The sequence below is a fragment of the Cryptomeria japonica genome, chromosome 8 (assembly GCF_030272615.1).
Source record: "Cryptomeria japonica chromosome 8, Sugi_1.0, whole genome shotgun sequence".
Classification (NCBI taxonomy): domain Eukaryota; kingdom Viridiplantae; phylum Streptophyta; class Pinopsida; order Cupressales; family Cupressaceae; genus Cryptomeria; species Cryptomeria japonica.
In genome coordinates this window covers 294,087,642-294,101,864 of record NC_081412.1, presented here as the reverse complement: position 1 = coordinate 294,101,864, position 14,223 = coordinate 294,087,642, and the positions used below count along the sequence as shown (strand labels likewise).

Below are 14,223 nucleotides of genomic sequence, written 5' to 3'. Positions count from 1 at the left end.
AGGTCGGTAAGATTTTCAATGTGCATGTTCCTGCAAACTATGCATTCATCATACCATTCTTTTCTCCAGCAATTTGAAATCCATGATTGTGCAAAATGAACTGTATCTTTACCAATAGCTGTCCTTGTTAATGCATTTTGAATTTTGAGTTCTGAGCTGCAATAATTTCTCTTGTATTTCTGTGAGTACAAACATTGGCATGCTGCAGCAAATGCCTCATGGGAAAAATCATCCATCTGAGCCTGCAGTACAATTATTGAATTTATTATGTTATGTCTTATAGACATGGAATGCAGAGAAGTATCACTTACTGCTGCTTCAAGATGTCCATATCTGGTGAATTTGGTGATCTTGTATCCTTAAACGTTATTAGCAAAAGAAGCACTCATCCTTGCAAATTGATGATACCCTATGTAGTGCTTCATTGGGTTCTCTACTTTTCCCATTCCAGGCAAGACTCGGTGCCAGAGTATGCTGCTTTATAAACTTCTATGGTTTTGAAAAATTTGATACTCTTGATTGCCTATGAGCTAAATTTCTTTTGACAGTTGTGTTTTGGTTTATTTCTGGACTTGCAGAGTATCTGCACATGATAAATTGCTTATAATTTTGATATAGAGACTTTTTAAGTGAATACATGTCACAAAATTTCAAATAGAAGAATAATTTGTAAAAATATAAGTTTGCCTGCCAATCTTTAATATAAGAGGTGAGATTTTAACTTTTGTGACTTTTATCTTCAAACCTCAATGTTTGTTTTCTAAAGAATCAATGACATTCCATAACTAAGATGAGATTCCCTATTTTTCTAACCTTTGAAGCCACAAACAAGATAAATTAAGAACCATTAATGCGAGTGTGGGTCCCTTTCTGATATTTACTTGAATTATAAGGGTTATGCGTGTAACTCTTTTTAAATAGGATAATATCATAATAGCAGAAGATCACACTCCATTTAAGATAGCACTGAAAGGAGCTGCATTTTTGTAACTTTAACTTCGTAAGACAAAACTTTCCTTTTGTACCTTCTGGAAAAGGTCAATGCTACAAATTCCTCCTCCATTATCACTTTTTGGCTCGATTTTTCTCTGTAAAGTATGGTCTTCAAGCTATTAAATTGGATGCTTGTTAATACCAAAAAGGAAAGATGCCTTCAAGATTTCAGGCTTGTAAGGGAATGTTTTCTCCTAATGAATGTAAGATTCTGCACACTAGTAAAACATGGGACCCCAAGGCTCAAATGTAATATCTAGAAATACACTTCCAAGGAGATTACTTTACGTTAATACCTGGGTTGAGGCTCATCAATCTTCGTTTGTAAGACAAATACATCAATTCCATGTCTCTACAGTGTATCAGATACTTCCAAGAAATTGAAGCATCAAGTAAATAATGAAAAATAGGACCAAAATCTATAGAATAATCTGTTTCTAAATTTGAGAAAACAAAGCAAGATGACATTATATGAATTATAACATGCCAATAATGAACATATAATGATTGGACCTTTCCATTATAACTTTACAGCAAATCAATAAGTTTTAGAAGAATAAAATTATTTATTGCCGTTTACAGGAGCTCTCACAAGCATTTTCATGTCATCAAAAGCAAAAGCAATAATTGGCCTTGATGAAAGCACAGAAATTGTTAATTTTTGGGCAGCCCTCTCGGCAGATTCTTCCTTTTGTTTTATTTCCAGCTCTGTTCCATATCCAGTACCTGATATTCTATAATCATTTTTACTCAGGTTTGGATTACATGCTGAAATTATTGCTGTGTTCACAAATCGCACTCTACAGAAACAAATAAATAAATAGAAGTCAGTCACTATTCATTTATAGCAGATATTTATCTTTACAAATAATTTCTCTAAAGGAGTTTGTACAACAAATTAGGTTGAACAAGTTAAGATATATTGTATGGAAGATGAGCTATTTGCACATAGCAATACTGAAATTTACAAATTCTCTGCCTTCAATACCCAGTTCAGTTCACACATGCTTGGAAACAGTAAAGAAGATTCTTTACACGCAAATGATCTAGACTACCATAGACTGTAACTTAACATATTGATGACAACGTTTGAAGACAAATCAAATAAACAAATGCCTGAAAGTTTCCGTGACTAATATAAGAATTCAAAGAGACATTGCATTTGAGCCAACCTGCAGTCTATTGTGCATGAGTACTTGAGAAGGTCAGGCTGGAACTTTGTGCAGCCACTGTTGCCATTGCAAACCAGATTAAAAAGATCATTATTACCAAAATCATCTTAAATGAAAACCTAGTGCATCAGAATGTAAACTTCTGTTGAACACATATTGAAAATAATAAATATTATGAAGAATGTGCCTGGATATTTTAGCAATCAGCAAACATAACGTTTTCTATTGACGGGTGTTGATTGGTCTAAAATAAATTACAATTTGAATGATGCTTCAGATTACAAGGGCCTTATGAGAATAGTAATGCATACTGTATTTTGTTGCAGCTGCTTACTCTACCAATTGATGCAGAAGCACCTTAAGATTCATAGGAAATTAGCATCAAAGACAGAAAATTTGTTTGGTTTTGTTTTACTTTTTTAATTTTTGCAGGTGGCTGATGCAGTTAATTAATAATTAAATTCCAAGATGGGCTGTCTTTGTTGGATTGAGGATCATCAATTGGATGGCTGATGTGGTGCTATTGTTTTCCAATGTATATCAAACATTATTCACACAAGTTCTAGAATTTTCCAAGTGGTTGAGAGTCGGTGAAAGTAGACCTATATAAAGATAACCATATAATTCAGATAGGCCTATCTGAGGACATCTTCTTCAGGCAACTGAAGAGCTGCTTTCATGCTTGTTTGCAAAAAGATTGCTATAACTGGAATTTGTTTCCAGATCTGTTTTGAGTCCATTGTGACTTATTGTCATTTTCTATTTAGGTCTAACAAGACTTGGACTGTCTTTTGTGTTGACACTGAATCTCATTTTCTTTGTATTTGAAATTTTGAACCCTAAAGATTTTATAAAACTCTATGTTCACTTCTCATGTTTGAGTTTTTATTTTTATTTTAAAGCTATGTTGCTTGGTGTTTGTCGGATTGACTCACTCCAGCTACTGCACCCAATGGTATCAGAGCTCGTTGAAGTATCTTGGAGTTGAAGAATGGCCCATAGAGTTAGAGGAGGAGGTGTACCTATTTGGGGTTGAAGAGGCCTTAGAATTGCTCGAAACATAGAATTATTCAAAGCCATTAGAGGTTTATAGGCTTGAATAGAAGCCGTGGAAACTGCCCAATGAAGAAGAGTGTAGGTAGGACCATTAGAGGTTTATAGATTTGAATAGAAGACATGGAAACTGCCTAATGAAGAAGAGTGTAGGTAGGAGTGAGCGATTCAGAATAAAATGAAAAGGGAAGATGAACAAGAGGAAAGGGAAGAACCTGAATCAGGGCTAATTCCGAAGTGGGAAGTAAGCATTGGATGGGTTTAACCAATTATGTTAGTAGTTTGGATCCAAAAGAGTGAATTGGCTCGATATCAAATGTAGAAAAGTATTTCATTTGGAGCAAACTAAAGAACCCACTCAAGTAGGTAAAAATTGTTCTTACTAAACTGAAGGGTCATGCATCATTATGGTGGGAATGGGTACAACAAGGAGTTTGTGGAGACAAAGAAAGAACCAGAGATTGGGATTGAATGGTAAGTAAGTTGAAGTGCAAAATTTGTCATTTTGATTATTTTACAGTGTTATTTAAGAAGTTTCATAATGTTCATCAGAAGTTGTTGTGTGAAAAAATATGCAAAATAATTCTATAGATTGATAATTCAAGCTTGCCATTTTGAAAATACTGAAGAAATATTTCAAGATGTACTAATGGGCTAAGACTAATAGTCCAAGATGAGATTGGTGTGCTTAATTTTATATCAGTGGAGGCATACCACTATGCATTAAAGGCTGAAGATAAGTTAGCTAGCGAACAACAACAAAGTCATGGCAAAGGTAGAGGTTGTTGAAAGCAAGTAGTTGGACCTAGAAGGAGGATGAAGGTGAGTAGTTTATAGAGAGGAGGATTTCAACCATCAAGAGGAAGAGGATTTGGATCACAGGAATGTGATTGAGGGTTCAATGGCACTTGCCATAGCCATGGCACATATGGGCATTGGGCCTGTAATGTCTAGAAGATACTAAAGAAAAAAGGAGGGACAATAGAAATAATGTTGTTCAAGCCAAAAAAATAAGAGATGATATGATTATATCCATAGAACCAAAAAATGGAGAGAATCTAATGTTGAATAGAGTACTTCTGAAATCATAAAAGAAAGGAGTTGAACCATGGTGGAGGAGGAGCATAATCAGCATTAAATGTAAGTCTAGGATAAATGTTGCAAGTTGATTATAGATAGTGATAGCCCTGACAACTTGGTGTCTACAGAGATGACAAAAAAGTTGGCATTGAAAATAGTGGCACATTCACACTTGTACAAGGTTCCATGGCTGCAAAAGGGCCATCGAGTCATGGTGTTTGATCAATGCAAGGTCAATTTTAATATTGGTGACTATTGTGATGAAATATGGAAAAATGCTATTCCAATAGATGCTTGCCATGTTCTTTTAGGAAGCCCTTGGCAATATGATACATGATGGGAGAAAGAATACAATTGCAGTGTCTAAAGATGACAAAAGATATGACAAAAGATATGACCTGCTGCCTATGAAAGAAGCAGCAAAAGAGGCTAGTAATGGAATAGTGTTACTACCTTGAAAGCAATTTTTGAAGAAAATTAAAAAGACCAAGGTGTGTTATTGTATTTTCTCAAGAAGAACCTAAAGAGGATGAGAAACCCAATAAAAGTTGCAAATATATTGAAAGATTGTGCAAATATTGTCTTTGAGGACTTGTCTACAAGGTTGCTACCTATGAAAATGGATCTGATATCAAGAGCTAGTGTACCCAACAAGGCACCCAATCAAATGGATCCAAAGATAACTACACAATTAAACAAACAAAGTACAAGATTTATTAGATGGAGGATTGATTAGGGAAGATTTGAGTATTTGTGCAATTTCAATAGTTTTGACATGAAAGGAGGATGATGAATGGGGAATGTTGCTTTGATTCAAGGGCTATCTATAAGTTCGCTATTTGTTATAGGCTTCCCTTACCTTGAATGTATGATTTATTAGAACGTCTAAGTTATACTAGGCTATTTCTCCAGCACAGATTTAAAAAGTGAATATCATCAAATTAGGATAGGAAGGGTGATGAGAGGAAAGCTTCTTTCAAAACTAATGATGGATTATATTAATGGTTACTTATGCCCTTTGGCTTAACCAATGCCCCTACTACCTTCATGAGATTAATGAATAAAGTATTAAAAACCATTATAGGGAACTCTATTGTTGTTTATCTTGACAATACATTGATATTTAGCAAAACTAGGAAGAACATTTGCAACATTTGAGACAAGTTTTAAAATAATTGAAAGAGAAGTTGTTGAAGAATCTAAAGAAATGCACATTTTGGAAGGAAGAATTGATATATTTGGGTTTTGTGATATCTAGAGAAGGGCTAAAGATGGACCGTGCAAAGTTAATTGCAATTTGGGAGTGCCCTGCACTAAAAAGTGATATAGTCCATGGATTGGCTAGTTTTTATAGGAAATGTGTAAGATATTTTAGTGGAATTTGTGCACCATTGACTTCTTCTTTGAAGAGCAATACATTTACATGGACAATAGAAATAAAGAGAAGCTTTGAGCTTTTGAACAAGAAGGTGGCCAAATAGCTTGTATTGGCACCACTTGATTTTGAGGCGTTTCAAGTGGATTATGATGTTAGTGGAGAACCACCGGAACTGTCTTAAGTGTAGAGGGTAGATCTATAGCCTTCTTTAGTGAGAAATTAAATGAGGCAAAGTAAAGTATTTTGTTTATATCCAAGAGTACTATGTCATCATTTAGGCATTGAAGAAATGGAGGCATTACTTACTACCTAAGAAGTTTGTTCTCTATATGAATCATCAAGCATCAAAATATGTGAACACCAAAGCAAAGTTGAACCAAAGACAAGTGAGGTGGATTGAACACAGAGAAAGTTACTCTTTTGTTTTGAAGCATAGGGATGGATAGTCATATCGAGTAGTTAATGCACTGTGTAAGATCTGTTTTGCCTCCTGCTCTCTATGATCATGATGAAGGATCATGGAGTGTGATCCAAAACATTGATGTGAAACAAGTCTTACAAAGTTGAATCTAGAAATGACATGCACTAATTATTATGGATTGTGGAATCTAATGTCTTTGTAGGATATTGTTGTTGAAGATTATAAAGGTTGAGGTAATTGGTCTTGATTGCTTGAAAGATGTACAAAGATGATCTTGATTTTATTGAGAGCTATATCAAGATGCTAAGGTATGTAAAGATTTCTTTATTCAAGAAGGATTTTGTGTAAAAATCGGTAATTATGTATACCCAAAGGCTCTATCAGGGAGAACCTTAAATGGAAAATCCATTGAGGGAGTCCTAGTGGTCAATTTGGGAAGGACAAAACCCTTTTATAGTTAAAAGAGAAATATTATTGACCTAGTCTGAAACAAAGTGTAGAGAATTTTGTTGCTAAATGCAAAAAATCTCAATTAGCAAAGGGACAAAACCGTTTTATAGTTAAAAGAGAAAAATTATTGGCTTGGTTTGAAATAGAGTGTAGAGAAGTTTGTTGCTAGATGTAAAATTTGTCAATGAGCATAGGTTAGTAGTAGGAACATAGGGTTATATAAGTCATTACCTATTCAAGATGGACCATAGGGAGATTTTAGCATGGATTTCGTATTAGGATTACAAAGGGAAATGGTAGTGTCTTTGTAGTAGTGGATTCTACAAAATGGCTCACTTAATAGTATCATACCATGTAAGAAAACTAATGATACATCAAATATTGCAAGATTATTTTTCCATGATATCATAAGATTCCATGGTTTGTCTAGAAGTAAAAGATTTGATAGGGATAGTAAGTTTGAGTCAATTTTAGAGGATGTTATGGAAAAGATTGGGTACATTAAATTTCCGTTTCGCTGATCGTCCCCAAACTAATGGACAAACAAAGGTAGTCAATGGGAGTCTTGACGATCTACTCAAAAACTTAGCTGGTGACAAACCTACTTAGTGGGATGTGGTCCTTGCCCAAGTAGAATTCGCATACAATAATTCAGTTAACAAGTCAACTAGTGTTTCTTCATTCCATATTGTCAATGGAAGATCTTCAAGAGGTATAACAAATTTGATAAAGGTGGTTGCTAATAGAAAAAATGTAAAGGCTAAAGAATTCATCAATTAGATTTGTGTTCTTCCTATCATCCCCTAATCGATTGACAAACAAAGGTAGTCAATAGGAGTCTTGACAAACTATTCAAAAGTTTAGTTGGGAACAAGTCTACTCGGTGAGGTTTGGTCCTTGGCCAGGTAGAATTTGCATACATAAATTCAATCAACAAGTCAACTAGTGTTTTTTCATTCCATGTTGTCTATGTAATATCATGAATGGAATATTATCCAATATCTGATCAATTTAATTCACTTCCACAAATTTTTAAATGTTAGCTCCACATGAAAGAAAATAAATATCATTAGTTGTTTTATAGAATTATATATGAAGCAATTATGGACGATAACTCTCCTTTATCTGAGCGGCCAAAATTTGAAATATTCAAACAATGAAATCCTTAACCTTTTTTTGACTAAACTCAATAGGAATTGCTACAATAAGTAATACTTGAGGAATAGCTGGGATTATTATAATTGGTAGCATTTGGAGCATACGATTAATCACCACCTTTAAGGAATGAAATCTGCACACCCTCCAATATGAATCATAGGTTTTATCAAGGAATGGCCATTGGGATTCTATGACAAAAAGGTTTACAAATCAGCTCTTACATAGTATGAATTGATATCATAACTCTTGAAGAATGTTGGAATAATATTAATTTCTGCTCTTTGAATAATAATATGAATTTCACTGCCACTTATGAATCTTGCAATGAATGAATAGAAAAATGAACCACTATTGTTCTTTGAAATTTAGTGTTTTCAATTCTATGCAAATGGGAAATTGTTTTCCAATATGGATGCTAATCTGAACTACAGATATTTTTTCAACACATACAACAAAGATTTAACTGTAATTTCAATTTGCTTTCACTTTGAAACTCATTTGCAATCACTGGGTAAATCACCCCAAGTTTTAATTAGGGTTTTCCTCCACTAATTCAGTGATGGAGATCAGGGGGTTTGTATCCTTCATTTACAAACCTAGAGGGTATTCATCCTTAAGTTAATTGAACCAAAGTCCGATGCTCCAATAAAGAGTATAAATCAGAATAGAATGCTTGATCGATAGGCCTCTTTGCTTGGCCTCTCTTAAATAGAATTTTCCTTGAAAAGACGTAACTTCTCAAATTTTCTTCATGACCTTTGATTGATATTTTAGAGAAATTATTTAAAAGAAACTTGTATTATCAAACCTTATTTTATATTTTAATTTTACTTGAGGCACTCTTTGTTATAATTTCATTTTATAATATCACTTAAGCAACCTTATTTATGACAATGCGATTCTCTAAAATTATTTACAAAAAAGACAAACAAATTTGATAAAGGTGGTTTATAGAAAACATGCAAAAACCAAAGACTCAACAAAATATAAGCATAATTTAGAAAACAAGGAACATGCTGATCACAAAAGGAGAAAGGAGTGATTTGCAATCAGCGATTTAGTCATGTTATATCTACAAAAGAAGAGATTTTCCAAGGGGACCTATAATAATTTGAAATACAAGAAATTGGACCTTGCACAATTCTATGAAAATTATATTAATAATGTATTGTTGGTCTTTCACCAAGGATAGATATTTCACCAATTTTCAATGTTGCAGAACTATGTTGATATAGACTATGGGGACGTAACAGGCATTGCTAATTGGATCGATCGAATTCCACATCAAAGCAGAGAATAAATTGATAAAATACCATAGGCAAGTTATAAAGAAGATCGGGAACATAAATTAAAGAGTTTTTGGTAAGAGATGGAAAGGAAAGGGATCTATGGAGGAGAGGAATTTGCTTGTTTTAGCAAAAGGATAGTTCAGTTCATAGGAGCTCCATGAGTAGGGGCTCATGTTTTTGTATCTTGGGTGTTCAATTTAAAAACACCTTAAGGTTCACGTGGAATCAAGATAATTTTTTTTCATTTTTTTTTACTTGTTTAATTTTTGCAGGTGGCTGATGTGGTTCATTAATTCCAAGATGGGCTGTCTTGTTGGATCGAGGATCACCAATTGGAAGGGTAATGTTGTTCATTGATTGCAAGATGGGTTTTATTTGTCAGATTGAGGATCATCAATTGAATGGTTGATGTGGTGTTAGTGATTTCCAATGTATATCAGATCTTTTATTGATTGAAGTTCTAGAAGTTTCCAAGCAGTTGAGAGTTGTTGAAAGCAAGCTGATATAAAGATAACCGTGTAACCATTTGAGGACATCTTCTAGCAATTGAACAGACACCTTCATATGTGTTTGTAAGTGGGATCTTTTGTTGGGTGCATACTGATGTACTTGGGTCTGAGGAACTGAGCATTAAAGCAGGGTATTTGCCATATCAGCCATCTAAGATAGAGGTGAGAAGTGTCTGATTTGAGACCATTGTCATTTGTTGTCATTTCTTGTTTGGCTGTAACAAGATTGAGACTAAATTTTGTGTTAAGGCTGAATATCATTTGCTTTGTATTTGAAACCAGAAGATTTTATAAAACTCTGCATTCACTTCTAATTATCCGATTTTTCTTAATTTTTTTTTTCTTCTGTTGTACAACTGTGATGTATGCCGCTTGAAGTCTGTAAGATTTATCTTACCCACTCCAGCAACGGCATCACCAATTTAATGGTTCTGCTAAGATTTTTTAAGATTATTCTTAAGAAGAATTTTGACAAAAATAACATACTGAAATATCCATTATGTTACTGATGTAGGGATTTCCTCTTTAGTTATCCCTTTTCATCTCCATTTAGATTAATTATGCTTATGCATGAATTTAGATTTGTAATTTAATTACACAATAGTAAACCTTGCGGGAGATGGTGCAAACCTACCTAAAACTTGGAAGCGGGAATCTCATGATGGGTCTCATCCATCTATCATCTCTATTTGATTCCATCGAAGTTTTTATCTTAAGCCCATTACTCTGCTAGAGAATTGAAAGTGTTAGTGTACATGTTCTTGTACACTAGATAAGATTCAATAGCTTCTATAATATTCAATTTGTTATTTTGGAATTATTTTTGGGAGAGTAACTTACTTCAGAAACTGTTATCTCTAACCTGCCCTTATACTTGTTCCTCTTTTCTGATTGTGACTTTTGTCTAGACCACTGCTCTGGAAAGAGTTGCTGTTCTTGTTGCTGTTTATCTGCAATGTTTGCCTTCAAGAAGACAAAAATCAGTAATTTGGAAGACAGACTTCTTCGGACTTTCAACATGGATGTTGTGAAATTCAATAATGAGAAAAGGGCTGGTATGGAATATTGATACCCATTACCTTCAAAAAAGAAGCGAAGTGACTGGGAAGACCAATTTCCTGTTACAGAAAAGAGAAATAAGATCAAAATCTTCTGTATGTAATTTTTTTTTATTACTTTTAATCGAGTTTTAAATCAGTTTAGTCAGCATGGGAGTAAAAATTAGCTGCAGCTCACTTAAATCTTTACAGAAAAATTCAGATAAGAAAACATATATAGGACATCAATTAAATTCACCTTTCGACCATGATCACGGGCTTCCTTGTTGTTGACAAGTACTCTTGCAGCCCACCTGTGATTCAAATGGAATGTACAATTCTTCAGAACTTAGCCATGGTAAAACATGTGATATATCTCAAAGGAGAAATGTTGGGAGAGGATTAATATTTCAAGGAGGAGAAAAAACAGGAGTCAGCAAGCTTAAGCTAGGTTCGATCATCTCAGCAGAGACAATCAACAGAGAAGTTAGTCCGGTGCAGTTTTGTTCCAATAACTAGTTTAAACCATGGGACAATCCAATTGATATCAGGGAGGCATCACCTGACCATGGAAGCATCTTATGAAAAAAAAGAAGAGTAAAAGAAAAGCATACGCGCAAGAAGTTGGCCAATTCCAGACAGTACCAGCAATCACCACAAGCTGCATCAAAGCAGTTCATAAATCCAGGTTAATAAATACGTTTCATTGGCATATAGAAACACAGGATCTTTAAGCTAAACACAAGTTTGGAATGATAATCCAATGAATGATGCTATGTAGAAACAGCCACTTTATTTATACAATTTATATGGCATGCAAGTTAGCTTCCTGAAAACCAGCGACTAAAAGTTTATAGATTATCAAAAACACTGATAAAGCAATCCCCCTTCTAATGTAACAAGACTAATTTAGCAATTTTTTAAAGAATCCAAACCAGGCCAAAGGGACTGGTCCAACATGTAAAATCATACTTTTTCTGTAGATTGTAGTATTGTCATGATATAAATGATTGATTTTTAGTACCCATCAAAAGGAAAAATCCAATGATATTCATAACTGTGAACTTCTGCTACGGAGTGCATACACTAAGTATTTTGGCCCAATGACAAGGAAAGTGTTCTGTAAGAAATTAGAGAGAATTCCAGAGAACCTACTTGGGACTAATCCGAGAAGTGAAGATCTCATGCACAAATTTTAGCCGTGTGACAGTACTATTATGCAGGAGAACTATAACAACATTTTACTTCCATTCAAAAGACAAAAACTAATACATATTAATATTCTAAGCTTGGGCTCTCAACACACTCCATGGATAAGCTAAGGGTATCCATTCAAAATCCGATGGAGCTCTAGATACCTCATCAAATTTTCCTGCTGGACTATCATCATACTGTGCCAAGTATATTCCTCCAAGTGTATATCTGCAATTGGAAGTTACAATTATAAAGTGAAGATAAATTAAGGTCCGTAGAATAACCTATTAAATGTTTTTCTGATATCCATTTATTTTACTTGTGTGCAGAAGATAATCTTTGAGACTTCAACATCTTGTCCATACATCCTGAACCCCTTATCATATTTGAGTAACTAAAAGTTCTCTGGTTAGAAATTGTGCCAATCTTATTTCATTTCCTTGACACAAGCAAATAAATGTACCATCAACCATCAAGATAGAAGTTAGATATTACCCAAATGCCTGAACCAATTTGAGTCCTTTGGGAATGCATTCACGAACAACATCTGCCTTCACTAAGTGCATCTGATAAAAGGCCCTGTAAACCCCAATATTTCAGGGTTTTCTTGTCCCCAATTGCTATTAAAATTAAGCTCAACTAAAGCACATATACAGGAAACAGAAAGGCATGAAACATACCTGCCTCTGAACATCCAAGGAGCTCCACTGCCATAATTTGAGGCCGCTTTTGTCTGCTGAGATTCCTCACACGTGTCCATTGCAAATTTTTTTTTGACTTTCTGACCAGGGTGGCTAAGTGGCTCATATGCCTCACACTCCCATACTCTTCAGTTTTGCCAAGAAGTCTATTTTGTACATTTTGCACTAAAACTTAGAGAAGTGACAGAGCATGTCTACCTCCACCTATATAGCAGGCAAGATATCACAGGTACCAAGGCAGTAAAGCCCACTGAAATCTAGTAGCTGTTGTATTACACAAAAGATTGTCCAAGCTTGTTGCAACTTGCCAGAGCACTGTTTCTCCCAAATTTGTTGCAACTTGCAATAGCACTGTTTTTGGGTTCATGGAGGATTCGGGAATGGATAGGTTTTTCGTTTGTTAAAGCGAGCAATCATCAAGAGAAGGCATCGTGACAGGTGGATCACCTTGATTGGTGACCTAGATTCATATGAACCAATAGTCCCTTTACAGCAATGCAATTAGACTTTTTCAGATTTGTGTTAATAATTGGAGAAATTCAGATTTTTTAGGTTTGTATTATTAATTGTTAAAGTCTTTCATAAGTATGTGTTATTAATTGGAAAAGTTGGATTCAGGGAAACTTCCGTGCGAATTGTGCGGTTGGAAAGGTACAGTGTATCCAACTTGGCCAATAAAATATGGTTTCGCATGATTGTTAATGCAAACGAAAGAGAGCGGTACGGGCCCGAATGGCAATCTATATAAATTGGGTTCATCGCCCTCAGTATAAAACATGGGAACGATGACGCATAAATATAATAAAAAATAATCTAAGCCTTCTGATAAATGATCACGTATGCCATCGATTTTGTTTTGTTGCCAAGTCCATTGATCATTCACAAATTTGAGCAGAGATATTTTCATACGTGACGGTGTTAATTGCTATGTGGATCGGTATTTTGAACATATTTGTTTGGGGGTATGGGGGATAACGCATGGGCGTAGTTATCGATTTGCCCACTTGTTTCTGTATTTGTAATTATGTGCACCAGCTCGAGATATATTCCTCCTGACTCACATCTTCAAACTCACTTTCACAGAAATGAAACAACATTGTTTTACATGAGACTGCTTTTGGTTTTCATTGTTTTACATGGGACTGCTTTTCGTTTTTCTCACACCTACAAAACTTACAAAGTAAGTGAATTAAATTGTGGGATAAAGTTAAAACTGCAAATCCATCTCCTTTTTCTTTGTGTTTTCGGAGGTTGGATTAGAATTTAGGGGGTCATAAATGTAAGAGTTAGTTTATTAGAATCTAATTTTTAATTATTTATTTTTAAATTTTCATTTTGAATTCTTAGGTCCTTTATTTATAATTCTGGGGTAGATTTTTCAAGAGCGGACTTGACCCACATCATTTCAATAGGCATTCATATGAACACTTCAAGTTTAAAATTCCATGTTCAAATTTGCACCTCATCAACTTTTCACTAACCATTGTGAGCCAACTTAATATATGATATGTTGATTTATAGTTGATTGTTATATTTAAGGCTAACCATTCACTCATTTTTGTAATATAATTGTGATATACACATATTATAGACACATTTTTTTACAATATAATTGCGACAACTCATGCTTGCACATGACAATGTTTCCAACATAGAACAACATTGCAACCTAAACACAAGGTTAATCACAACGAGCATATCAAAATAACAACACTAGTGGAAGACGTTACACATCCACCATGGTCGACACCAACATGATGAAAGATAAAGAAGATATAATCTCCCAAT

At 34.4% G+C, this 14,223-nt stretch overlaps 1 protein-coding gene and 1 long non-coding RNA gene across 3 annotated transcripts in view; one reads left to right on the top strand and one right to left on the bottom strand.

The window, feature by feature from the left end:
- The window catches only part of LOC131035919 (uncharacterized), a 56,976-nt gene extending 47,131 nt beyond the window's left edge, over nt 1–9,845 (top strand). Inside the window, exon 2 of the long non-coding RNA XR_009104010.2 lies at nt 9,267–9,845. This is a non-coding gene — a long non-coding RNA (uncharacterized LOC131035919). The remainder of the gene's footprint in view (nt 1–9,266) is intronic.
- LOC131035918 (protein NEOXANTHIN-DEFICIENT 1) lies at nt 1,487–13,147 on the bottom strand. 2 transcript variants are annotated; one of them, XM_057967687.2, is made up of 10 exons: nt 12,415–13,147; nt 12,230–12,313; nt 11,899–11,962; nt 11,155–11,201; nt 10,800–10,854; nt 10,583–10,621; nt 10,344–10,466; nt 10,138–10,232; nt 2,166–2,222; nt 1,487–1,793 (listed from the first exon to the last, which is right to left on the bottom strand). In XM_057967687.2, exons 1-10 carry the CDS (start codon nt 12,492–12,494, stop codon nt 1,556–1,558), a joined length of 882 nt encoding a protein of 293 aa, XP_057823670.2. In that variant the 5' UTR covers nt 12,495–13,147; the 3' UTR covers nt 1,487–1,555. The 2 variants fall into 2 exon arrangements, with proteins under 2 accessions (XP_057823670.2, XP_057823671.2); XM_057967688.2 differs by having other exon boundaries at nt 10,138–10,229; nt 12,415–13,137.
- Between the last annotated feature and the right edge of the window lie 1,076 nt (nt 13,148–14,223).